Consider the following 27,979-nt stretch of genomic DNA (forward strand, 5'->3'; position numbering starts at 1 on the left):
CATCTTTCTTATTTATGACACTCTGCCAAACTGCTTTCCAAAATACCCTCCCCACCAATTTGTATTAGACTATACTACTCCCTTGCTATCAATAATTATTTTTAAAAATCTTTACTAATTTGCATTATCAACAATAACCAAACTATGGAGAACCCAAATGTCCATCGACTTATGAATGGATAATAAAGATATATATATAATGGAATATTACTCAGCCATCAAAAAGAATGAAATCTTGCCATTTGCAGTGATATGGATGGAGCTAGAGTGTACTATATTAAGTGAAATGATTTCATTCATATGTGGAATTTAAGAAACAAAATAGACAAAAGTATGGGAAGGGGGTATAAAAGAAGAGAGAGGGAAATGAACCATAAGAGACTCTTAATGACAGAGAATAAACTGAGGATTGATGGAAGGAGATGGGTGGGGGGTGGGCTAAATGGTTGATGGATATTAAGGAGGGCACTTGTGATGAACACTGGGTGTTGTATGTAAGTGATGAGTCGCTGAATTCTACTCCTGAAACCAAACTGCACTGTATGTTAACTAACTAAAATTTAAATAAATAAAATAAATAAATCTTTGCTAATTTGGTAAGCAAAAATTAGTATTTCATATCTTATTAGTAGTAAGTTTTCATATCTTGTATTTTCTTTTCTGAGATTTTTTTTTATGTCCTTTTCTGATCTTGGTGTTTTTCATCAATTTGTCAATTATTAAGATTATGAATTTTTGATACATTTTGAAAACATCTTTGCCAGTTATCCATCTGCTTTCTAAATTTTGCTCGATGTCTAAATTTTAGAAATTTAACTTCTATACAGCCGAAGGCTGTGCCATTGCTTTTTATGATTATAAAGTCTTTCCACTCATAATCAGTTAAATATTCACCTACATTTTCTTCCAGTTTTATGGTTTCACTGTTTATATTTAATTCTTAAATCCATTTGAAAACTAGTCTGTATTTTCAACCTCATCTATAGAATGTCCAAAACTAAAAATATTGGTCCACACTGACAAAATTATGGAAATAGCACTAATTTTAAAAAGGTTTCCTGAAAGCAAAATTAATTATTCCTGCAAGTATCTACTTACTTTAAGGCAATATTTTACAGAGTAAAAAAAAAATCTATTTCTTTAAAATAAAATAAATTTGGGGGAAGAAAAAAATGGGAATGGGGCAGGAGATCTATTTTGGTTTAAAAATCCAAATTAATAAATATTTAAGAGTACTAACTACTATAGTTGGTCTTGATGATCGTTTTGGTCGATGATTAAGTAGTATATCAACGGCTCCCACTACTTCAGAGTCGATTGCCACCAAAAGTGCATCTGCGGACTTTAAAAAAAAAAAAGGTTAAAAATGAAAATGGAGGATAAAAAGGTAAACTATTTATTTTTACTAATTCTTAAATAAAACTATCTTTAAATTTAAACTGTATTACATACAGTAATACTAAATTTTAAAAAATTTAGACTGTCCAAATAGTATATTTGCTTGCCTTAGCAGTACTTTTGTGTACCATAACACACACAAATTTCTGTCCTGATTTCACTGCATAAGCTGGTAAAAAAAAAAAATAAATGCTTGCTAGAAGGGTTTATTAATGGAACAGTGCTGATCCGTGGAGTATTTAAAGCTGAAATTTTTTTCCAAGAAATGTACTTGTGTACTTTGAAACAAAAGAATCTTAACATTCCAGATCTATTGAAGAAATTGCCAAGAACTATTACTACTGGTAGAGGACTATGCTCATTCTAATAAAAATGATAATTAATGCAACCATGAGGATAAGGGGAGCCCTCTGGTCTCAACTTTAAAACATACATGACTAACTGAAACGTTACAAATTTGACATTAGTATTAGCAATCTTATCAAGTAAAAGCTGCAAAAAACTAGGCTACCAATGTCCTTGAAGAAAAGTGGGAGAAGTGACTTAACAATTTTACTCCCCAACTATTGCTCATTTTGAAACTCCAACTTTGACAGGAGGAAAAAGTAAATAGAAGCTGAGCATTCGGGACTTTCCAACACTCTGTAACAAAGTCTACAGTCCTATTATGATACTTGGCAACTGTGACATCAGGTTTTTGGATTTCTTTTTGTCTTGTTCTATTATTCTGTTTTGTTTTAAGGAAAACCATAAAGGCAGAAGGGAAATAGGGGATAAATAATGATTTAATCTAAGGAAGCGCCTTGGTTATTTTCAATCTGTACATTTTAAAATCTGTTATAATCTTTAATAACCATTTACATCAACATTCTCTCTCTTGAAAATGAAACTATATCAAATCTTTAGTATTCTTGGAGCTGAAAATAAAGCTTCCATATACTTTATCTAGATGTCAAAAATAGGACTAAAAACAACAGACTTTATCTGGATATCTAAAAATAGGAATAAGCACCCCAAAGAAAGAACTGGAGGCCACATTCAACTATACAAGTGCCTATGTATTCCCCCAGGAAAAACTCCCCACCCTAATGAGAAATTTAATTTTTTATCCCTTAAACTTTTAAGGTCACTGGGCTGTAGCCTATTCTTTAAATCTAGAATCATTATTCTTCTGCTTTGCAAACATTTCACTTCAATTTTTAGCATACTTGGTCAGGTGAAGCAAACAAAAAGAATTATGTGTTCATTACTACTGAACATTTCATTTATGCTAAATTTTAACCTATGAAGCTAACTATAGTAATGCTACTACTCTCCAAGTCAAAACACCAGTCAACTCCAACCTTCTGAAACACAGCCACAGATCCAACTGCAAATTTCCAAAAAAACTATACTGAGCTGTCACAAACCAACTTCATGGGAATTATTTCCCAGAAGGAATTGTAACCACACTAAGAGTTGTCTATAAATGAAGGATAACTTGCTTTCCCAAGTATTCTTCAGATCTTTACTGAATAAGGAAACAGCTAGGTTAAAACTAACAAAGTAGGAAGAAATGAAGAAAAAATAGCTAAAAGCTGACTACTGAAAAGATAAAATATCAGTATAGCAAAACAACTATCAATACAAAGCAGTCAGAAGCAATTTAATGTAAGGACAAATGTGTTGACAGTTTCAGATTATACAAAGTTAAGTAAAACAATTATATTCTCAATGACTCCCACTTACGATGGTAAAGTTAAATTATATTCAGATAACACTATTTAGTGAAGAATAAAGAAAGATTCATGTTAAATCTTTCAATGCTTAAAAGGATAAGCTTCAGGCATAACAATATTGGTGTAAAAGTCATGTAAATAAGGAGTTACCATTTACTTATTCTGCACAAATGGTATGTTATTTGACAAATCAAAGGAAGTTCTGAATGAAAAAAGTTTTAAATTATTTTAAAAATATCTATAGGACAAAATGTCCTCATTAGTTTTGCTTCCCAATTTCTCACAAATATTTGACCATCCCTTATTAAAATTTATTTAATATGTATACTTATTATGTATTAATAAGGTTGCTTACTATATTCCTTCCCACCTCAGAAAATGTCTTTTCAACAATTCCCATACTCTTTCCTCTAGGCTCAGAGTAAGAAGCTTCTTATTTCCTTTCCAGAGCTAAGTTTTCCACCTTGGTATTCTATTTAATGCTTTTCTCTCTTCTACTGGAACTTGGTCCTTCGTTTACAGAAATACCAGTCCCAGCCCCCATATCCCAAAATATGAAATAGTTCCTCACTCTTTGCTACCTTGACTTGATCTTGTCTTTCTCTTACCACTCAAGTTTTCTTCCTCTCACTTTGTCAAACTTCTCAAATCATGCATATCATTTTCTCTAACTCTGTTGATGTCAGTTTCAAAATCCAATGGCCCTTCCTACCCCCTCATTTTCTTTGATTTCTAAGCAACACATTAAAACTGCTCCTTTGGTTGTCACAATGCTGCACTATCCTAACCCCTTTAATGGAACCCTTTCTTTCTATTGCGTTTATTAATGTAGATGCTGAGAAAGAATCAGCACCAGCCATTCGCTCTCCTCTATAATTTCATCCACTTTCACCATGCAGGTGATCATCCCATATCCATGACCGCTGTATCTCTCCAGCCTGACCTCTTCCTACAGATGTAATTTTCATCTGTAACTGTCTATGGGAGACTGCCTGATATGACCAAAATAAACAAGGCTAAAACCCAAATTCACATTTCTCTGCCCCAACCTTAACTTCTTAACTTCCTGTTTTTCTTTCATTCTTCTCCCAGCCACCTATTTCCAAATCATCTTGGTCTCCTTTTCAATTCTCCCCTCCAAACTTAAATACTAAGTTCTATCAATTCTTCCTTCATAACATCTTTCACATCTGCCATTTTTTCTCCTATTCTTACAGCTACTATTCTAGTTCAGGCTTTAACTTCTTCATACCTGGATTACTATAAAAACTGCTCACCCAAACTATAGCCTTCTCCACTTTCCATTTTCCAATCTATACTGAACACAGCCACTAGAACACTTTTCCCAAAATACCACTGGACACATCACAACCTCTCTCAAAAATCATTTAATGACCCCATCATCTATAAACCCAAATTCCTTAGCCTGGCATTCTGGCTCTTTGCATTCCTTTTGTTTTAGTTATTTTTCCAGATACTTTCCACTACTATCCAACCCAAATATTTTGTTCAAAAGGCTAAGTCAATTCATTTTCTCAAAAACATACATTGCACATGTCTTTGTTAACAACCTTTCCCACATCCCCTGTTCTGGAGCTATCTACACATTTTTGAGAGTAGTTTTGGGTAGTAGGTAAAAGCATAAACTCCAGAGCCAGAACCTGAGTTCTAATTCCAGGTCTTTCATTTGTGGAGTGTCTTTGGGCAAGTTACCTGAACTTTTCATACCTTGGTTTCCTCCTCTATAATATGGAAATAATAATAGTACCTATCTCATAGGACTGTCGTAAGGATTAAGGAAGTGAATATATAAGGTTTCTGGCACACAGCATCCCTATAAAAATATTGGTAATTATTAATGTTTGAAGGCTGAGCTCAACTGACACTCTTCCATGAAACCTTGATAGCTCAATCGACAGTGACCTTCTCTTTTCTATGTTTCCAAAACATCTATTATAAGGCACAAAAGTTTTAAGTATAAAACATGGTTTCTCAGCAGTAACATTATCGACATTTGGGGCCAGGTAATTCTTCGTTGTAGAAGTTGTCTTGTGCACTGTAGCATGTTTAGCAGCATCCCTACTTCTACTCACTAGATGCCAGTAGTGAAACCAAAAATGTCTCCAGACATTATCAAATGTCCCCTGAGGAGCAAAATTATCCAGTCGAGAGCCTCTAATATAACATAAGATAAAATACATGAAAGCATTCTGTAACCTCAAAGTAACATACAAGGGTCAAGTATCATTACCACTCAGCACTTATCAAATACATGTCTGCATTATTTAATTGATATGAAACTCATATGTACACAGTTGATCCTTAAGCAATGCAGGGGTTAGGGGTGCCTGCCCCCCCACATAATTGAAAATCTACACATAACTTTTAACTCCCCCAAAATTCAACTACTATTAGCCTCCTGTTGACCAAAGCTTATCTATAACATAGTCAATTAATACAAATTTTGTATGTTATATGTATTGTATATTGTATTTTAAAAATAATCTGGAGAAAAGAATATTAAGAAAATCATTAAGGAAGAGAAAACATTTACAGTCCTATACTGTAAAAAATCCACATATTTGAACATGCAGTTCAAATCCGTATTGTTCAGGGGTCAACTATACTTTCACTATCCAATTAGTTTTAATATCCTTTAGTATGGAACTCGTGTTTTTATTCATTTCCATAATCACACTCAATGGAAAGCCGTGGACATCTGTTGACTGATAGGTAAGACAGAGGTAACCTGAGACAGAACACGGTGAACTGGAAAGAGCATGGGATTTGCAGTCAGAAGATCAGGTTCATATCTTAGCTCTGCCCTCACTTATTTCAGAACTTTGGGCAATTCATTAAAGTCTATGAGCCTCAGTTTTCTGATCCATAAAATGTAATATCTATATAGGTTGGCTATGATGTTCAAATATGATCAGGAACCACATGAAAGAACCATGTATATTGCAGAATTATTATATACATAGGATCATATATGCAAAAAGACAAAAATGACAATTATACCATAATACTTCATTTATCCAGAATCATCAGGGTCTTTCTTTATAACCTTATTTTCTAGGTAACTGAAGCTTATGCCTTTAAGTGTTTACCTTTGAAATTTAAACTATATTGACGGAAGTTTTCTGCTTTCAGAAGTACTATACATATTCTTCTATCTTCTAAAACAATAGATACTGAATATAATTTAACTTTTCCTTACTTACTCTGGCCATTGTTGTCAACATTAATTACCATTCTAACATACAACTCCCTCAGATTATCAGATATGTAATACTGTTGACCTTTTTATTAAAGAGAGTCAGAGGTACTGTGCCCTATTTTGTATCACTGTAGCCCTCAAGCTCCTTCTGTTACCCCTCTAATTCTCTATGGATTAAAGACTAAGTACTGATGTTTGTTAAAGTTGAAGGAGGGCTCTAGTACTCCTATGACTGAAGTTCATAAATGGAAAACTTCATGGCAGCTACTGCTCAGAGATGTTTTTTGTTACTGCTCAGAGATGTTTTTTGTTACTGCTCAGAGATGTTTTTTGTTACTTTCTAATATCAGTTCTGGGTAACTGAAATTGCTGGGAAGGCAGTTTCTTTTTCTACTCTAAATATACACAGAGACAGTATCATATATTGTAATGCATACATATGTAAACACAATAAAAATGCACATAGAACTAACCTACTTATATTTTAAAAATCTTCTTTGAGTGCTTCCTGATGCCACCAAAAAAAAAAAATCTCATTAATTTCAAGCTACAACAGAGCAATTATGCTATTTGAAAGAAAAAAGAAAGTGCCGGAATTCATGCGTTCCCGTCATAAGTAAACCCAAAAGAAAAGGAAAATAATATTATTAAACTTCCTTCAGAATCTCTTGACTGAATTCTTTCAAGACTTATACGCATGCCTGCTTTTCCACCTGAACTGATTTGAAGACAAACAGAAAGGTCTATATTTTCCAGTTAAAAAAAAAAATTGTTCATCTATAGTTATATAAACACTAACCTTCAGACAAAAAGGAAAACTTAATAAAATTCAACAGGAGAAAATAAAAATCAACTTGAAAATTGCACTGTGAGTCAGGAGCATTTTGTTCTTATGTTTGTACATTATATGAGCCACAGAACAACCTGTTCCCCTGACACTTCCAGAACACTTGTGCTATTTTTAGATATATAACATAAATAGTAATAACATAAGTAATAAAAACAAAGTAATTTTTAAAAAATCATGGTATTTTACCTCTGTGAGATGTTATAAAACATATAAGGGAGGAAAAAGTAAAAATTCAGAGGGAAAAGATAAATCAAGTCAAAATATACTTTTTTAAAAACGGCTTTTTTTTTGGTTTGTTTTAAAACTTTCAGTGGCTCAAGACAAAATAAAGGGTGAAAGAAAGATAAGAATGAAAAAATAAAAACGAAGGAAAGAAGGGGGGATAAAGGAAACTAGAAAGAAAGAAGAAAACATGGCATGTCTCACAGTATTTAGAAGCTACGGGATAGAATTATCTAGCCTTGTACCTGACAACCGTAGTCCAAAAGAAGCTGCAGTATATCCAAGTTTTCGTTTTCAATAGTTATGGTAACAGCATTTCTCCCAAGCACATCTACGCAATTTATGTTCAAGTCACCTGAACTGTTTTCCTCCAAAATCTTTTTAACCATATAATAGTCACCTAAATAACAATATACAAACATAATTTAATATCCAAGACATATTAGATAGGAATGACTGTAAAAACTTAGCCTGTTGATTTAAAATTTAAAAACCTAAATTCATTTTTGTATATGGAAATGTGCAAAGAAAATGTGCACATTTCCTTGCTGAAAACCTTATCCTGATAAAATAGTATGTATTATCAGCTGCAAACACAAACAAGTAGAAAAAATTTTAAATGTGTAGTTTGAAATAAAAGTTGTTAGTTTAAAATTCATAACTGATTGATTATAAGGAAAGAAACTTTTAGAAGACATTTAAAGCAATAAAGAATGTCCAAAAGTACAGACTGGAAACTAGAAAAATAAGATATAAGTGTAAAGGATTTAAGTTTTACATCTCAAATACATAAACACATTTACTGGCACATAAGAATGGTTAAAAATAAGATCTAATGACAAGCAGAAGACATTAAGAAGTAGTTTTAGAGGGGAAAACAGAAAACCTCGTTTGGAAAAGCAGTGTGAATGTATATATATGCTAGTGGGTATGCATAGTAAAAGGGAAGGATGCCAGAAATTCTTTTCCTCTCCTCCCCACTCTCCCAACACACACATACACACACACACACACACACCTTATCTCATTAAAGAACCTGTTTACATGACCAGAGAATATTCAGCTCACAAAACTCTAAGGCAGGACTAGGATTAATGCTGGTGAAGGCTGAAGTGAGAATATTTCAATATTCAAATTTCACCTGTCAGGAGAATGCAGATTACCTTCTGCCTAACTCCAGCCTGCCTACATCAAAACAGCTGACCCATAGGGGAAAATGAGAATAAGTACAGAGGTCATCATTTTCACCCAGTACCCATTATATCTGTCTGTTGACCAGCTAGTGCAGAAATTTGGCAGAATAAGTGCTAATTAAATAAAGCAAGGTGGGTTTTGTTTTATTTCATTTAACTTTTGAAGCATAAGATGAATAAACCATTTTAAATGACTTGCAAATATAGTTGTTCCTTAAGTCTATGAATAATAAACAGGAAAAGAACAATCAGAGTGGAAACCACAAGGAAAAAGAAATGAGTAATTTCACGATACAGAAAGAAAAAACCCTAAAACTGAACTAAATGGGTGAATAAGAAGGAAAAGTAACAGATTTTTGTTAAAACTTCTAATAAGTTTGCTACTATTTTTAGCCAATGACTTTAAAGTCCCCACACATTTTGGAAGAAGTTGAATAGTTTTTTTGATGGTATATTTCCTTAGTTCCCTCAAGAAGAAAACGAGTCACAAAAAGAAATATTTTCCTCATAGCACTACTAATTAATATTTAGACACTTTTGTTCCATGACAAAACTTACCAAACACTTCACAAAGCGAAGCTCTTAGTCACAAGCTGAACCAATAGTGAGCATACAGACAGACCAGTGAAAATTTAACACTACTACTGGAAAATAATGTTTAAAACCTTATTTCAGGTGAATTTATTTCAATATCTTAGTGGTAAGAGAATGCTACCCATAAAAACTCTACATTTTCTTTGGTTTCATATGTCTAGTTGAGAACTAAATTTATTTACCTAGGGACTCATCAGGCTTTCTGAATCTAAGGACTTCTGCCATTCATAAATTCTGCAATATTTTCAGCCACTGTCTCTTCAAATACTGCTTTATCCCCATATTTTTCTATTGGAACTTCTATTAAACATTATGTTGGATCATCTCATTCCAACTTCTGTGTCTCTACAGATTTATTATTGTTCCTTTCTTTCTCTCTCTCCTATATTCTTGATAATCTCTTCAAATCTCCCAGTTACTTATTTCTTACTCAATTATTTTTTATTAACCCATCCATCTTTAAAGACTATTTTTTACTTAAGTTTTATTGGATTCCTTTCCAAATCTTTTACTTTCTTGTGTTTTCATTTCCTTAAGATTTTAGTCATTTTAAACATACTTTGCTTTCTATAATTATCCAAAGAACTTAAGGATTTAATCCTATTTGTGGTGTCTACTGACCCATTCTTGAGAATGGGTGACTGTCTTCCGAATTTTTATTTATTTATTTATTTTAAAGATTTTATTTATTTATTCGACAGAGACAGCCAGCGAGAGAGGGAACACAAGCAGGAGGAGTGGGAGAGGAAGAAGCAGGCTCATAGCAGAGGAGCCTGATGTGGGGCTCGATCCCAGAACGCCAGGATCACGCCCTGAGCTGAAGGCAGACGCTTAACCGCTGTGCCACCCAGGCACCCCTGTCTTCCGAATTTTTAAATTGGGCATTGCAAACTCATCTTCATGCAGCTTAACTGTGGGAATCCTAACAGCCTAGTTTGAAAGCTTGTAACATCAAGGATGTTTTATTTGCTTCTTCTGGGTAACTCAGAGGCTTTGTTATCCTATCAATCCTTTTTATGTTCATTTCTCAGTTTAGGTTTTCACAGACCAAGTAGGTAATATTAAACTCCAAGCCATAGGGCACCTGGGTAGCTCAGTCAGTTGAGTGTCTGTCTTCGGCTCAGGTCATGATCCTGGAGTCCAGGGGTCAAGCCCCATGTTGGGCTCCCTGCTCTGTGGGGAGTCCGCTTCTCCCTCTCCCCCTGCTCCTTCTCTCTCTCTCTTTCAAATAAATAAATAAAATCTTTTTAAAAACATTTAAATAAATATAAACAAACAAACCCCAAGCCAACAAGAGACAGGACTACAGGTGCAAATTCTTACAAGTTTCTCTGTAGTCTCCCAGTGCTGGTGGATGGGTTCTTTTCTTCATCTACCCCTTTGCTACAGGTACAGTGCTTTAAGGATCCTGATTTTAGTATCTTAGTGGTAAGAGAATGCATGGATGTTGTGCTAATTTCCCACTTTGTACGAACTCAAGGCCTTGTAGCCTGTTTCTATATGGGCACTGAAATTTAAATCCCTGTAATGCCTGGACCAATAACTAACTCTTGCCCCATCTACAGAGCAGCCAAAATGTTAGCTCACACACTCCTCTGTTTTTCAGTCTTTTCCTCATGTGTGGATCATGAGTGCTTCCTTAATTTCTTGAAAGCTCAGCTGTTCATTTAAATGGATGTTTGTTATATTTTAGCGGGCATTTCTAGGTGATTTGAAGCAGAAGCGTTTTCAGATTATCTAGTCATCCATTTGTCAGAGACAGGAAAGTATAAAGAGCTGTATAAGTACCATTCTTATAAAATTTTATAAATTTCAGGTATAGCAAATGGAAAGAAAAAATTGCTACATATTTTAAAACTTAGATTTCTGTTTAAAGAGTAATTGTATTGCAAATGTCAGATACTTCTAGCTTTAGGTTTCAAAGACTATTTCCATTACAGTCAGGGGACTATAAAAGAAAAAAAAACTTAAAAAAAAATCAAACCAAGTAAGTAATTTTCATCCCTAAAAATAATAAAAAGTTCGACCCTACGATAGCTGACACACTCATGCAAATGAAAAATTACATGCTATAGTCATAGAACCTATAGGAAACTAGAGTAGTTTCTAATTATTCCACCTAAGTTTACATTTGCAAGCCATTTAAAACAATGTGCTATACTGTTAAGCTCAGAACAGTCTTAATATTTAGGATGAGAATATATGTAGGAAGAGGTTACTAAATTTAAAATACATCACAAGAAGCTAGTTATAGAGCAAGATTACAATTTAAATGCCCTTTTATGCCAAATATATGAATGCTTTTCATTTTATATTGAAGTTGCTTTTAAGAGTTACATAAATCTTTTGTCTTTTAAAATGTAACATATACAAGGAAATGCAACATAATCTGTTTACTTTTTGGCTAGATGGTTCTTTTTTCGGTGAAGGAAAAATAGATGTTTTCAATCAATTCCACCAGTACACCAATTTAACAGCAAGCCTTCTCAGCCCCCTCTCCAAAACAGTTTCCATACTCACCCACTTGTATCCATGTACATTGCTACCCACAGTCAAAGCCACTATCATCTCTTTCCTGGATTCTGCAATAGACTCTTTACTGAAATAGCTGCCAATACTCTAATACAAAGCTCAACACACTTCTTCTACAAAGGGCCATACATTAAATATTTCAGGCATTACAGGTCATACTATCTCAGGTGCAAATATTCATGTTTGCCCTTACAGCACAAAAGTGGCCAGACTATATACGCACAAATGAATTCCAATGTGTTCAAATAAAACTTTATTTGTGAACACTGAAGTTCAAATTTCCTATAATTTTCATGTTACAAAATATTACTCTTTTGATTTATTCCCAACCATTTGAAATGTAAAATGTAAAGTATTTTTAGTTCACAGGCCTTAGAAAAACAGGGGTGAGGATCTGGCCTGTGGGACATAGTTTGCCCACTTAGCTCTAGCCCCTGCTCTAGTCCCGCCCCTTTAATCTACTGTCCACCTAGCAGCCAGAGTGATATTTTTTAAATTAAAAGCATTCAATTCCCCAAAATCTTGAGGATTGTTAAGATTTTCCATCACACCTAAAATAAGTGCCAAAACTTTCATTGTGGCTTACTAAGCCCTATGGCACTCGAGCTTTGCTACCATTCTCTATAAACCTTATGCAACTCTCCTGTTTACTATGATCTTTCTAGACCAATGTTATCCAAAATGCGGGTTGCAACCCACCAGGAATCATGAAATCAATGTAATGAATCCTAAACAATGATTTTTAAAAATGAAATAGTACATAAAACACCAGGGTAATCTCATGGATTTTTAGCAACCAATTGACCCCGGCCAACTGTGATAAACCCTTAAGAAATACAGTGGAGATATGTTACAATATCAATTAAAAATAGGTGATTCCATCTCTTCTTCATTGGCATCTCACTTTATTTTCTGCCATATGATGGTAAATTTCAGTATCACTAAAATGGGAGCATTAATGTTGATCAGTTTAGTTTAATTTTATAGTATCCAAATTTTCAGTTAGTTGTGAAGTATGGGAGAATTTATCTGTCAAAAAAAATCTGTAAAGCTTTTCAAACCAAGTTTCTATAACAAACTTTTTGAGTGTGTCAACTGCAACATTCCAATTGAACTATTACTGAAGACACTTAAAAATATTTTATTATTAAAAGGAAAAAAAATAACAAAGTAAAAAAATACAAAGACATGATCAAATTCAGTTGCTGGGTCTGTAAATACAAATAGTGACAATACTGATTAAAATCTTAACTCTATAGCAAACTTCAAATTAGTTTCAAACAAATTCTAAAAAGAAAAAAAATGTAAGACTTTTACAGTGAAGGTGATTTAAAAATGTAGTTTTGCCCAAATGTGCAAAACCCAATATTACTCATAAACCCCAATGTTTTACAAATAAAACCTTAAAAATTAAAGATGCTCAGAAGCATGGTATGTCTGAATATTTTTGAAAAAAGACAATTATTACAGTAAGTTCGTAGCCGTTTATGACTGTTAATGAAGACTATTAATGATAATGATATCATCTGGCAAAGGAGCAAAGATTCACTCTGCTGTAGGAAAAAATTATACTTACAGCATAGAAGGTGATGCTTTTTTTACAGTAAATTAGTTGACAAATTAAAAATACTTAACAGTATACTCTTGTATCTATTAGAAAAACAATCAGAAGCAATGTTTATTTTGTAATTAGAGTCTGGTATATTATCCAATTCAGTGATGTTCCAAGTTGTATAAAATTTTAGTTTACATCAAATAGCTAAAAAGTCCCATTAAATATATTAAGTAAGGTGTTATTAAAACAGCTTTTAAAAAAATGGCAGCTTAGTATTACTTCTCCCAGAAATGTTGCCCATTTTAAAAGCACGCTTAGTCCAAAGGTACGCAAAGTTCATGTAGGAATTCCGACATCAAGGCACCCTCCCACACAATGCAGCAAATCATACTACAAAGGTGACCTGTTAAGACCTCAGACTAGATTGAGCCCAAGGACAGCTCTTTCCATCCCTCCTGTGCCCCCATCCTGAAATTTCAAGAAGGGCATCCTGACTCATTAATTGCAAATAGAATTTCCTGAAATGCCCTTCATAGGGAGTTGGAAGGTCCTAAATCCAGACTATCATCATTTCCTTTTTCTGCACAAGAACTGATCATTAGCAAATTAAAGGGCTAAAATAGGTTTAGCTCATGAATGTATACTAAAAGCTACCATCTACCCAAGTTACATTAAAAGAGGTGAATTAACATGAACTATCCTTAGTTAGGGGTTCCGTAAACCAATGTAGTAACCCTTTCTCCAGCCAGCAGGCCTGAATAAATCACAGCTCCCACAAATAAAAGTGGCTCATCACATTAACTCTTAATGAGAGAGGAAAGGAGGTGGTGCTAAGAATCCTGCTTAGTATTTCATAAAATAGCCAGCTCTTGTTTCAATTATGTTTTACCTCTGAGTTGCAGCGTTCTATGTCTATAAAGAATATGAATGTACTTTCTGAGAATTTTACTGGGGGCAGGGGCGGGGAACATACTTGATTGTCACTGGTACAGGAACTTACACTTTTTCTTCTAAATTTTATACAAAGAACCAATGATACATGATTCTGACCTACTCTCAAGATAAATAACAGCCACTAGTAAGTAGTCACTACCTGGAGATCAGCACTTGCCTAGACATCTTGAGCTCATTTTTCATAAAAGGCAGCTATACAAACAATAAAATCAAACATAAAATCTTTTTCTTTCCTACTTTTTTTCTTTACTCCTTAATCTGTACATACCCATCCACTAACATACACATAAACATTTCAGCTCCATAATTTTTGGTTTAGGAATTCTCCCTAAATGGAATATATTATAAACATTTTGTATACGTAGAGTAGGATCGCTAAATGAAAAGGGTGGGAAACATAGATATTCTAGTGTGGACTTATTCTAGTGCTGTTAAAGCTTTTTACTTTTTTGGATAAATACAATCCACAGAATCAAGGTTTATAAAACATTCATAGACAGCAAGTTTAATCTCCAAATAGTAAATCCAAATTTGGATGTGCCTTTTCTAACAAATGATTTTCATTCATTCAACTACAACTAGATCAATACAACATAGTGTCTAAGAATGCAGGCTCAAGTACATCTGAGTTCTACCACTTCCTAGCTAATGTAACCTTGGGCAAAGTGATTTTAAAATTTTGCTAAGGCTCATTTTCCTCATTTGTAAAATAGGTATAACAACAGATCTGGCTCATGGGATTGTCAGGATAAAATGAAATAATCTATGAAAAGCATATACACTCTACCCTAATGGCTTTTTTAGCAAATGTTTGCCATTCGGTTAATGAAAGCTCCAATGTAATAGTGGAAACTATAGCTACTTCAAGAAACTTCTCACTTTTAGATTAAAAGTGAAATGCACTAAAAAAGGCTTAACAATATTAGTGAATATAAAAATGTAAGCAAACAAAAATACTGCTATAACCCAAATTTATTTTTTCAATGTAAATGTATACCATAAATATATGTAATTTAAGCCATTTTTCTAAATCTAAGCCAAGAATTCATTTCAACATACCTATTTAATCTCACTCATTTAAAAAAATGTTTAATTTATAGAAGGAAAAAAAACATGCATATTTACTTTTCACCCCACCCCAAAAGGTAAATTTCTCCAAGGATCTTAATGCTATAAAATGGGAAACTGGTGAAGAACAGGAAGCTATTTTGACTGACCCTACTGGACAGGCTACAAAACTATCATATATGAAAACTTTCATTTGAGGTATATCATGCAGTAATTCTAAATATACATACCACATAAGTACTTTCTCCAACCACATTCCATTATGACATTCCTCTGTCCTCAGTTGACAGCAATATTAAATTCCCTTTCTTGACATACTTTGTTTGCTTTAAAATAACCACAGCTCAGTAAACTGGGGTAGATGCCGCAGCCACTTACTCATCCTAGTACAACACAATCTTGTCCCTTCCCCTCTCAGAGAATTTTTGACGGAAGAGAACTCAGATAATCCACATAAGAATTACTAAGTAATTTTACATAGTCCACAGACAGTGACTTTTGTGAGGCTATAAACATATATTCTATGTTTCTTTACATTTCTGAGACTATTCAAAGGTGTGCCCATGGTGGACTTTTTAACAAAGGCTTTCATAATATAATTTATACTATTACATAAGAACATAAAAGTGTCTGACAAGAGACATAGGTGGACTGTTTATATGTTAATGTGTTTTCAAAAAGTTGTGTAAATAAAATCCTATTTCAAAAGCAGTAAGAGGTGAGAAAGGCTGTGATTTATTAAAAACACACTCATACATACAAACAAAAAATTCTCTGTAGTTAATCTTTTCACAGTGTAAGTTGCCCTTTGGGTTTATGTTTGGAAGTTTGCAGGATCCTAAACAGAGTATTCCTAAGTGAGGATGGCCATTGTAAGGCAACTTAATAAATTTAGAAAGGGGAAAATTACAGCATTTTCTTACATGTGGGAAATAAAAGCCCTCTTAGGCCAATCAATTTCCCATTTCTTTTATGATATGCATCACTATAAAGCATGCTTAAGTGAAGAGATTTTATTATGGCCATAAAAGTGATTGATTTCTAGTTGGTGTTTTTTTTTTTTTTAAAGAAAAACACATTAAATACATTCCACAGTTTTGCCCTGTAATTGTTTTGCATGACCATTTTTTCCCGAAGGCTCAGGGGCAATAAACCTTCTTCTCCAATGAAAACACGAACAAAGATCCGTAAATTAAACAAACAAACAAACAAAAAGTTTGGCGCTAAAGCATAATTTCTCCAGTCCTATCTTCATCTCCACCCAGGATACTGACATACCTAATCCCATTCAACAGTCACTGAACACCAAGGCAATGGGTGGCTGAAGCTAATAATACAAGTACGGGTTTAAAGAAAAACAAAAACTAGGTGAGAGCCCATAAACACCAGAACCTTAAGCAAGGTCATGGAATTTTCTAACTAGAAGGTCCCAAACTAGACAAACCCTCTGGGATTCCAGAAAGAAAGAACAGAAGCTCAGAAGGGAGACCAGGTCATTCAGGGGGTTAGTAGCAGATGGGGGGGTCTGGGTAGGCAAGTCCCCACCTAAACACCGGACCCCACAAAGGGAGGACGCGGCCAGAACCGTCGCCCCAGGTGCGGTGCTCGGAGGGCTGCACCCCGGCTGCTCCCGCCCTCCAGCTCCACACTCACAGGGTAGAGGCGGTGCCGGGCAGCCCGGGAGAGACAGCGGGCGAGGCGGGTACAGCGCTCCGCGCGTGAGGAGAGTGCTCCAAGGTGAGGCGGGGGAAAGGGTGAAAGGTGTGGAGGGCAGGGGCGCCCAAAAGTGGAGAAAGGGGCCTAGCTCTCACCCTTGTCGCACGCCAGCAAGAAAAGCTTCTCATTCAGGGTGTTCTCCTCCTTCACCTCCCGCACATCCTTCAGCGCCATCACCTCGTTCGGCGACGAAGAGGAAGATGGGGAGGAAGGTAGGGAGGAGGAGGAGGCGCCCGAGAGATCCGTGCTCGGGTACAGGGCCGCCATCATCGCTGCCCATGAAGGGGGCAGGCCAGGAGACGGGGGCGGGGCCCCCACCAGCCCCGACCCCGACCCCAGCCCCGCCCCAGAGCTGGAAAAGGGATGAGTCGTTCCCACGGCCGCCTCAGCGCGCGGTCCGTTGGCCCCGAAGGGCGTCGCCTCCCCTCGGAGCCAGCACTCGCCCTCCACTGACAGCCCCAGACTGGTGGCAGCGCATGCGCGGCCCCGGGGCCAGCGCCCCCTCCCCAGCCGCCGGCGCCCGGGCCGAGCCGGTCCGCGCCCCTCCGGGGACGACAGAGTGGCGCGCGCCAGGGCGGCAGCCGAGCGCGGGGCCGTGCCAGGAGCCGCAGGGGCCGCTCTAGGAGCGGCCCGGCCCGGGAGAAGGATGAGCGATCTCTGGGAAAGGAGCTCCGAGAGCGATTCTGCGCACGTCGGGCTCCCGGGCTGTGGGAACCGCCGGCCCAGCTGCGCCTGGAGATGTTCGCGACTCTCCTCACGTCATCTTCCGCTCTGCTGTAGCGACGACACGGGGGCGGACTCGGTGGTGGGCGGGGCCGCTGTGGGGGCGGGGTCTGTTTGCGCCACGCCCCCCGGTCCTCGCCCGCCCGCGGCCGCCTCGAAAGGCTTCAGTTGCTGAGGGCTAAGTGAACAGCCGGGTGCGTCTTCTCCACACCGGGGTTGTTGAGGTAATATCCCTGCGGTCTCCTGCTGCATGTAAATATGCAGCGGTATGGTTATTTTTCAACAAGTTGTGATATAAAATTGGCAGAACATTCTTGATTTATTTATTCGCTTGTAATTCAAGTATACCGACATGTAACCATTGGATAAGCACATCCACTTGTAGCATCTACTCTACAGTCATTCCAGTAATTTCTTCACATTTATAAATTTGATTTTAAACGATGTGTTAGGCAAAAGCTAACTGAAGCACAGTAAGTACTACTTTCTTGAATAATTTTTTTAAAGCAAACTTTTATTTAAAGTAGATTCTTACACCTTTAAAAGCTAGGGGGTAAAACCACAACTTATGTCTTGAATAGTTCTTATTGCTTCCCACAACTATACAAATATCAAAATTGTGCCCTCAGTGCTTTTTTTAAAGGCAATACATAAATTTACGTCAGAATATCTTATATTTGAGGGAAATACTTCCTGTTCAGGTTGATTTATTCCATCTCTGTTCTTGCCATCACTAACTCCCAAATTTCCCAAATATATCTTTCTCATCATTCAAACTCTTCTTTAGATCTTTTCTAATAGGAGGCCTTAGGTAGATGACAAGATAGCCCACCTTTCCAAACATTGTCATGTGTTTACTTCAAAATAGTCGAGTATCTATTGAATCATTTTAGTTTTTTTTCCCTTATCTATAATGTATCATAAATCTTTCCCATTCTATACTGTTTCCAAGTTTGCGTATTTGGTGGAATGTCAAAAATGTTCATTGTTAATTTGTAGCCATTGAACACAGAGGTACATATGTGGGTTTATACGTGTGCTTACACACTCTTCATAGTCCAATAAAATTTTTACTCAGTAGGACGACTCTAACACTGACCCATCCAAAAGTTCTAGAGTATTGAAAGGTAAAAATTCAGATAGCTCCTAGTATAAAAACCACTTTAGGGGCGCCTGGGTGGCTCAGTCGCTAAGCGTCTGCCTTCAGCTCAGGTCATGATCCCAGGGTCTTGGGATAGAGCCCCGCATGGAGCCCTGGATGGGGCTCCCTGCTCAGCAGAAAGCCTGCTTCTCCCTCTCCCACTGCCCCTGCTTGTTGTTCCCTCTCTCACTGTCTCTCTGTCAAATAAATAAAATATTTTAAAAAAAAACACACAACACTTTAATCTGAAGTCTTTTCAGCTTCTGGGTTTGTGATTTCTCATCCAAAGGACTCCCACAGGGGCTGGATTAATTTCTTAGATTCAGGGGAATTCCAACCTACTTTATTTAGTAGATAATCCTAGGAGGCAAAGTTATTAGAGGTCTTCCCTTTTTCAAAATAACCCAGTGTTGCAACTGCATCCTGTGCTTTAGAAGTTTTTTTGAATCATCTCAGATGTAGCATATTCTCTCCTGCCTCTCTGGTATATATTTTATCCAGCATTAATTTGGGTATTTTAGCATCCCCTATATAATGGGTTTATTGTGCATCTGTGATAGTAAGACAAATGACAGAATTATGAACAATGGCATGCAAGATTCAGAAGCAGGACATTACTCAAAGCAACTCACCAATCTGTACAAGAGAAGAGCCATCAGCTTCGGTTGTAGAAGAGAAAAATCCAGATTCAGATCTAGTCTTAAAAATAGAACAGATCCCCCCCAAAAAGTAGAACAGGGCACCTGGCTGGCTCAGTCGACAAGAACATGTAACTCTTGTCCCACACTGGGTGTAGAGCCTACTTAAAAAAAAAAAGTAGAACAGATCCTACCTACATTTCCAAACTCGATGCCTCTCCCTCACTACTTTTAGGCCACATTTCCTGTTTCTTTAACTAAAATGTCTGTAAGACTTTTCCTGCCTCAGAGACTTTGTTCCCTCTGCTGAAAATTTATCACCTATCTCATCTTTCATATTTCAGTCTAAATATCACACCCTTAGAGAGACCATTCCTGAGCACCCAAACTAAAATCTTCATCCCCAGTTCCCAAGTCAGTCTCTATTATATTACCATTTATATCCCCTATTGCATTTTATCACTATCAAAATTCCTATTTGTTTATTATCTCTCTCTACTAGGATATAAGATTCATGAAGTCTGAGAACTCTGTCTATGTTTTTCTCAACTGAGTTCCCATGTTTCCAGCATCATACCTGAATCCCAACAAATTTGTTAATCAACTGATTCCCTCAAATTATTTCAGCACAAACTAAATTGTAGTAATAATGCTGTTGGTCTTTACTAAAATTCTTCATATTAAAGAACCATAAAACCACTTTCATTCCCCAAAAAATAATCTAATAATTTTGTTTTACTAATTAAAACAAAATTACTTTTTTCTGGAAAATAAACTTATGATAGATTAATTTTCAAGGTTGTATATCCTTTAAATGAAATGAACACTGGCACATTTGTACATGCACAGAGTTTTTATTAAATATATTTTGTGAGAAAAAGAACACAATAAAGTGCCAAATTTCATGTAAATCAGATAACGTAGTAAATGGTGAAAAAAATCAAAAGGGGAAACATTGATTAATCTCTTAGAGCAAGAACATACCTTATAAGAAAACAATCATCAAAATACAAAAGGAAAGGAAATCACTTTTGTAGAAGAATATATTTCAAAGTTCCACCTATTGATGATTTCATTTAAAAAATTCGAAACACATGTGTAGTCTCACTCTTACCAACCTGTTTTAATCAATGGTAGAAGGGGGGTTTAAACGACTCATTCACACGGAGATAAAGTGACAGCATTTTTGTTGCATAGCAGTATTGCTCACTCTCACTCACAGTGGAAGATGGAGGAAACAGATTTCTGAATTCATTTTTTTAACAGCAGAATCTGTCAACTGATAGAAATTCACACAAAAATAGGTCTGAAGTTCAGCTATTCCCAAGTAACACAAGCATTAACCAAACACTGCCTATTTGTAGGAGGCTGTGGAAAAAACATGTGAAAATATTCTATGTTGAATATTAGCTTTGTGTTATTTTCTGCTAAAGATATTCAGTGGGCATTTTCTAAATTAGGGCTTCAATACAGATCAAAATTAACATGTCTAATATGAAACTAACAGTACAGTGTCAACATGTCTTGAGATGCTATAGTCAGTGTTTTGCTATAAATATGTGGAGGAAAGTCAGTTGAAAAATAACTATATGCACATCCAAAATGAATATTTTCTAAAAGAAATATTCATGTATCAAATACCTACAAACTGAAAAGTTGTTACACACATAGTGGGATCACAATAAACACTTAATGGTTGCCTGACTGACCAGTTATACATACCATTTAAGAAAACCTGGGTAATTCAGATGCAAAAATATATATATATATACACACACATATTTCTCTAATAACAGCCTGCCAACATATATGCTGCATGTCATAGTTAAAGCTGTATTACAAACTAGCATACATAAAGTTATCAGTAGAGTTAAAATTAAGTTTTAAGTAAAAAGCTCCTGCTACTTATACAAGAGAATGTATTTTGGTGTTTATTCAAGAGTTAGTTCTCATATATAAAAAAGTTTAATGTTAATGAACAATACTTGTCACTTAAAAATTTGAGACAATATAGAAATTTACAGAAAAGTTAAAGTTCACATGGAGGAAAAAATAAAAGAACAGGATAATGACTTTGAATACATTTATGATCAAAATTAACACATACACACACACAAATCAAAGCACAGCAGGACATTCAAGAAAAATTTTACATTGATCTCTTTTGAACCATGAAAAAGAATGAATTAGTCTTGTTTTAATAAGACTTTCAGAAAATGAAAATAATTTAATTGTGAAATAACAGCTTGATAATGAGCATATTATTATCAGTATTGACTGGTAAATTAATTGCATTATCCAAAAATGTTGACAGATTCTAACTAGTATTAACAAGATATAGAATTCATTAATGAATTATACAACTAGTTTAAGCATACAAATAATCTCTGGTTTTATACCCACTACATTTCAGAATTCTGTAAACTGTGAGACATTCAATGTGTTTAATGTGGCAGAAAATCATGCTAAATGTTTCATTATTTTATTCTGTTTAGTCCTTTTCCCATTAAGCATGCAAACACGGTCATAACCATCTTTGGTTTCACTTCTACGAGGTCATCAGGTAAGGCATATATACGGGCACCAATTTTTCGAGCAATTGAAATGGCATATCTTGAAAAGACAAGAAGAATATCTTATTAGTTGTGATCTACTTTGTTTTTACTAAATATATGTTAAGAATGAAATATCTTTATTAGATTAACTTTACAAGAAAGTTAAGTTTGAGAATCCTTAAATCATAGTCTCCAATGAGCGCTCCAGAGCTCCGGTTTTCAGTCTGTTCGCACGCTAAAAGATACAGACGTAGTGAAGAGAAGGGCCATATGCACCCCAACGTTCATAGCAGCATTGTCCACAATAGCTAAATTGTGGAAGGAGCCGAGATGCCCTTCAACAGATGACTGGATTAAGAAGATGTGGTCCATATATACAATGGAATATTACTCAGCCATCAGAAAGAACGATTACACAACATTTGCAGCAACATGGATGGGACTGGAGGAGATTATGCTAAGTGAAATAAGTCAAGCAGAGAAAGACAATTATCATGTGGTTTCACTCATTTATGGAACATAAGACATAGGAAGATCGGTAGGAGAAGAAAGGGAAGAATGAAGGGGGGGTAAACAGAAGGGGGAATGAACCATGAGAACTGTGGACTCTGGGAAACAAACTGAGGGCTTCAGTGGGGGATTGGGATAGGCTGGTGATGGGTATTAAGGAGGGCACATATTGCATGGTGCACTGGGTGTTATACGCAAATAATGAATCATGGAACATTGCATCAAAAACTGGGGATGTACTGTATAGTGACTAATATAATAAAATAAAAAATCATAGTCTCCATATAAGTTGTACTTAAAAATGTTAAAGACATAGTAACCTTACCTGTAAGGACTTATGAAATAAAAGAACCACTGTGTTTTAATTTAAACCATAAAAAGCTTACTTAGCATTGTTCAGCTTGTCCTCCTCAGATAAGTTTTCTCTCTTGATCATTTCTTGACGAACTGCATTTGGTGCAATGGCATCTATTAAGTCTAGGACAGGTAAACTAGTGCTAATAGATTTGTCCTAGAAAATAAAGAATGGATGAACATTCATAAACATCTTACTTTGAATTTTCATAAATGGCATATTGGGTCATCACCATATAACTGAAAGCAACTTATAAATTTTCTTTGTACTGAACATTCAGCTTCTCTGCAACCAGCACTCCTCATAAACCATTTTAAATAAGCTTTTCCTTCAATCTTTACAGAGCTTACAGTGTGGAGTTGTCACCATACCCAAATAGGGCTTGCAGATGTGACAATTCCTAAAGCATGCTAAGTACAGTATCCATTCAGTAAAAAATAAAATTTTAAAGGGAATAGGAGGTGAATTTTAAATAGTTAAAAAATAAAATTTTAAAGGGAATAGGAGGTGAATTTTAAATAGTTTTGTAAATTCTAGTAATATATTTCTTAGACCATGGATTCCTAAGCCTTCACTTAAAATTTTTCAGAAAGAAAAATGAAAATATTAGTGGAAAGGAACTAACATTTACAAAGGCATTATTCTTATTGCTTTACATGTCCAGCTTGTTTAATTCTCCTAACAACGTGGTAATAAAGAAATTATAATCTCTCTTTTAAAGAGGAAGAACATGAAGCTCATAGAGCTCAAGTGACTTGTTCACACAACCAATAAATATAAAACCAGTAATTGAACCCATAACTGTCTGACTGTAATGCCCAAGATTTTCTCCATTTTTGAAGTCACCTCCAAGCTGAACTAAAAATGAACAACCAAATTCTAGTGGATAGAACATTGCAGTTAAAGCCAGAAATCCTGGTCTGAATTGTTTTACCACTTACCAGCACTTGAAAAAAAAAAAAAAAATCACTTGTTCTGTCTCATCTTGGATAGTGGCCACTGCTGCTGACTACTCAGAATCTACACTTTCTTACTACTTTCTCCATCCTAACAGAACCCACATTTTTGCTCTGTATCCATACCTCCCTCACATGGACATGTGCTTCAAGGAAAGCTGACCCCATCCACAGCTCCACGGGTGATCCTGAATTAGTCTAGGCCATGAATTCTGGGGGTATGGTGATAAACTTATTCTTTTTTATGTATAAAGCATACAGTCCATAAACATACAGTAATATCCATGGCATTAAACCTTCAGAGGAGGGGCATTTAGGAAGAAAACGTCTAAAAAGACTCCTTTGATGAACAAAAACACTAGTCTGAACCGAACAGAGTAATTCCATCCAATTACCATGGTGATTTAATTTGGGCCTAATTTAATTTAATGTGAGGCCCTTGCTATTTTCTGAAAGAGCTATGGAAAACCAGCAACCCTCTTCCTGTATGTGAATGAGAGCATGAAAACTTTGTCCCAACCAGCAGCTATCTTATAACCAAAAGGAAAACCAGCTATAGGGTGAAGTTGGCACTATAGATGGCAAAGCAGAGATGGATAAAAACCTCAGTTCTGAATGACATTCTTCAATTACTCACTCAACCAACCCTGAAATCTACTCTGCCTCTGGATTTCTGCTATTCTGTACCTTTCCTTTTGATTTAAACCAATTAAAATTAGGTTTCTGTTACCTGAAGCCAAAAGCAAGCACCCTCTCCTAATCACTACCATAAGAATGTCACAGGATTCTTGGGAATATTAATATAAGTGAAAGCATCTACTACAGTTCCTAGCCAGATTAATAAATTTTTGAAAAAAACAATTTGAAGGCATGTGAAGAAAAGTAACAGTCTCCTTTTTTGGGCCATGATCTGTAAGCCGCTACATTTATTAATTTTAGAAAAATGTATATTCTTTACTTTCGGGAATGTTCATTTTATCAAACAGATTTTTGAGGGGAAGTATAAGTAGAGGAGTAAAAATAACTAAGGTAGGTCCTAAAGTCTTTCTGATGCTGGTAGTCTGGATCTGGGTTTTTTTTTGGCATCTTCCCTTTTTTTTTTTTTTTTTTTAAGATTTTATTTATTTATTTGACAGAGAGAGAGAGACAGCCAGCGAGAGAGGGAACACAAGCAGGGGGAGTGGGAGAAGAAGAAGCAGGCTCTCAGCAGAGGAGCCTGATGTGGGGCTCAATCCCAGGACCCTGGAATCACGCCCTGAGCCGAAGGCAGACGCTTAACGACTGAGCCACCCAGGCACCCCCTTCCCTATTTCTGAAAAATTCTCATATTTGTTTTCTCAATGTGTACTCTGCACACCGCCTACATGAAAACCACCTGACATGCTTGTTAAAAGCATAAATTTATCCCTATAAATTAGTGAGTCAGATGATCTGTGGATAGGGCTAGGAATCTACATTTTTAATAAGCTTTCTAAGTGACTCTAATGTACACCATTATTCTTTCTAAAAAAAACTTTCATGCCATTCCATAACAAATTAAAAATTTCTGTGTACTTTTCATTTTTCTATGATGATTCAAAAACATACAAGTGGCTTAATTGTGTTATATTTTGATTACTTATTTACATATTTGTGAGGGTTTTTTTAAGATTGGGGAAAATTATTTTGTTCATTTGTTTTTTCAGCTTTATTGAATTATAATTGACACATTAAATTGTAAGATATTTAAAGTGTACACCTTGAATATTTAATATATTTATATGTTGTGAAAGGATTACTCTCGTCTAGTTAATTAACGCATCCATCACCTACGTGTGTGTGTATAAACATTTAAGTTCTAGCAAATTTTATATTATACAGTGTTAACTGTGGTCACCATGTTACATATGAGGTCCTCAGTTCTTATCTTATAGCTGAAAGTTTATGCCCTTTTGTGTTATTTCAAATACCTCTTCACTTAGATGTAGGTAAGAATGATGTTTTCACCTATTTCCTTATGATTAACCTTGGGAAAAACTTTCACTGAGTTGAATGAAAGATTTAAGTTTCAAGGGCTATATTGGATCCCTTATCTTCCTATTTCCAAGAAAACAGGCCTATCTTCCAACTTCTGATTTGTATATTATCAGTAAAAGACATTTTATTTTGGAAAAGGGGTAGGACTTACAGTAAAACCATCAGTTTAGTATGTAAGTACATTTTCGTCAGCTTTCCTTTCACTTTCCTTAAGTTAATTATAAAGAAATTACTTAAACAAAAAGAATGTCTAGACTCTCAATTAGCCTAGAGTTAGGCTTGATTTTTAAGATAATGAATTATACCATCACTTTCTCTTAATTTGATACACATTACTACTAGAACATTCCATGCCACTGTTCTTTCTGTCATTATTGAAAATAGAAGTGGAAATACAGTGATGTGGTAGCCAGAGTTCTTAAAAAGCTCAACAGGAACCTCTCCCATATCATGCCTTTTATATATCACCATACCAGTAATGTAGGAAGCCCCTTGTACTGAGCCCTTAAGACGTACCAGGTAGTATTGAGCTCTTTACATTTGTTAACTTATTTAGTTTGGTAAATATTAGTTTGGTAACAAACTCAGATGATAGGTATTATAATATCTCCATTTTAAATATGGGGAAACTGAGGCATAGAGAAATTAATAACTTGCCTAAGGTCACACAAATACTGAATGGTGAGCCAGAAGTAAATTTAATTTTATTCAAGAGGTGTAGTCCAGTTGTTAGTATAAACTGCTAAGGTTTCTATAAAACACACCCTTCTCATGTGCTTCCTACTCCCCTGAGCCGATTTTTATAGTATGCTGACACCCCACACAGTGATTCCTGTTTTCTTATTTGCTTCCTTCCCTTAACAGTGAGCACTCAGGGCATTCTGTAGCCACAGTGACTAGCAAAGCACCTGATATAGGGTAAGCTTTGAATATCTATGAAATGAATGAGCAGTATGTCACACAACTAATAAGTGTCTGAGCTGAAGTCAAATCCAGGGTCACAAAACAACAGCTTGGCTTTCAACCTGCAGTTAGATCTGGATGTGAAATCCAGATAGTCTGCTCAATAGTTAGTTGTCTGACAGTGGACAAGTTGTTTTACTTTTCTAATGCTCTCCTTTTTGCTTATTATTGAACGAATCAAAAGAAACTGTGTCAAGTGCTTAGCACGGTGGCACATAGAACTCAGTAAAGGGTAATTATGATTATTGTTATGGCTCATATACCACTTCCTTATCTTCTTTTATTTTTATTTTATTTTATTTTAATCTCAGTGTTGTTAACACAAAGTGTTCTATTAGTTTCAGGTGTACAATATAGTGATTCAACAATTTCATTTATTACTCAGTGCTCATACACTTCCATATCTTGATGAGGGAAAATTACTTTGCAACTAAAAAGGGTAAATTTGTCTTTTCTAAAATTTCTCAGTATAGCACTGCCTTATGATTAATAAATTCTTACTAAAAAAAAAAGTAACTTAATAAGAAAAGTACCATTTACTCTAGCCTTCAAATATAATGCCTTCTACAGTTGGAAAAAAAGCCTCCCACCCCAACTATTTTTTAGCATTTGCTGCCACACTTCTTGACTATAGTCTCTTTAAAGATTTTATTACCCTAATAGATTTATTATCTACTAAATAAATGCCAAGCATTTTTGCATTATGTTTCTGCTACCTCTGTTCTAAGTAAAACTCTCCAGTCTGCTTTTCTCTGTGAGCTCCCTCCCTTAAAGGGTTTGTGTACCTCTATTTTCAACTATCTCTTCTACTCAACTGATCAAGTCTATTCCCAGTTTTAATATTTCCTTTCATCCAGCTCATCTCCTGAACATTACCTCAAATCCAACAAGCTTAAAACTGAATTCGTCACCTTTTCCAGAAAGCAACAGCACCTCCTGACATTCCCATTTGTTAGTGTTATCTGTTTTCCAATTACCCAGGCCTAAAACATCAAGTTTTAATTCCTCTTTCTCCTGTGCTTCCCTAAATCAAGAAGCCAAATCCTGTTCTTTTGCAATAGCATATAACTATCCATTCTCAACATTCCCAGTGCCCACCCCC

The 27,979-nt window shown here is 35.6% G+C and overlaps 2 protein-coding genes across 20 annotated transcripts in view; both read right to left on the reverse strand.

The window, feature by feature from the left end:
- The window catches only part of TRPC1 (transient receptor potential cation channel subfamily C member 1), a 69,697-nt gene extending 51,918 nt beyond the window's left edge, over positions 1-17,779 (reverse strand). The window contains exons 1-3 of one of the 4 annotated variants that reach the window (XM_026497190.4): positions 17,116-17,779; positions 7,654-7,808; positions 1,241-1,342 (exon numbers count right to left, since the gene is read on the reverse strand). In XM_026497190.4, coding sequence (XP_026352975.1) covers positions 1,241-1,342; positions 7,654-7,808; positions 17,116-17,290 — 432 coding nt within the window. In that variant the 5' untranslated portion in view covers positions 17,291-17,779. The remainder of the gene's footprint in view (positions 1-1,240; positions 1,343-7,653; positions 7,809-17,115) is intronic. The other 3 variants (XM_026497191.4, XM_057315894.1, XM_026497193.4) reach the window with 3 other exon arrangements.
- Positions 17,780-20,356: 2,577 nt separating this feature from the next.
- Positions 20,357-27,979, reverse strand: part of PLS1 (plastin 1) — a 102,589-nt gene continuing 94,966 nt past the window's right edge. For 15 of the 16 annotated variants that reach the window (XM_026497184.4, XM_026497185.4, XM_044383466.3 and 12 more), the window contains 2 exons: positions 22,974-23,098; positions 20,357-22,135 (listed from right to left, as the gene is read on the reverse strand). In XM_026497184.4, the coding sequence (XP_026352969.1) occupies positions 22,000-22,135; positions 22,974-23,098 (261 nt within the window). In that variant the 3' untranslated portion in view covers positions 20,357-21,999. Of the gene's footprint in view, positions 22,136-22,973; positions 23,099-27,979 lie in introns of those variants that run through there. The other variant, XM_044383468.3, reaches the window with a different exon arrangement.

This window comes from Ursus arctos, unplaced genomic scaffold (assembly GCF_023065955.2).
Source record: "Ursus arctos isolate Adak ecotype North America unplaced genomic scaffold, UrsArc2.0 scaffold_20, whole genome shotgun sequence".
Classification (NCBI taxonomy): Eukaryota; Metazoa; Chordata; class Mammalia; order Carnivora; family Ursidae; genus Ursus; species Ursus arctos.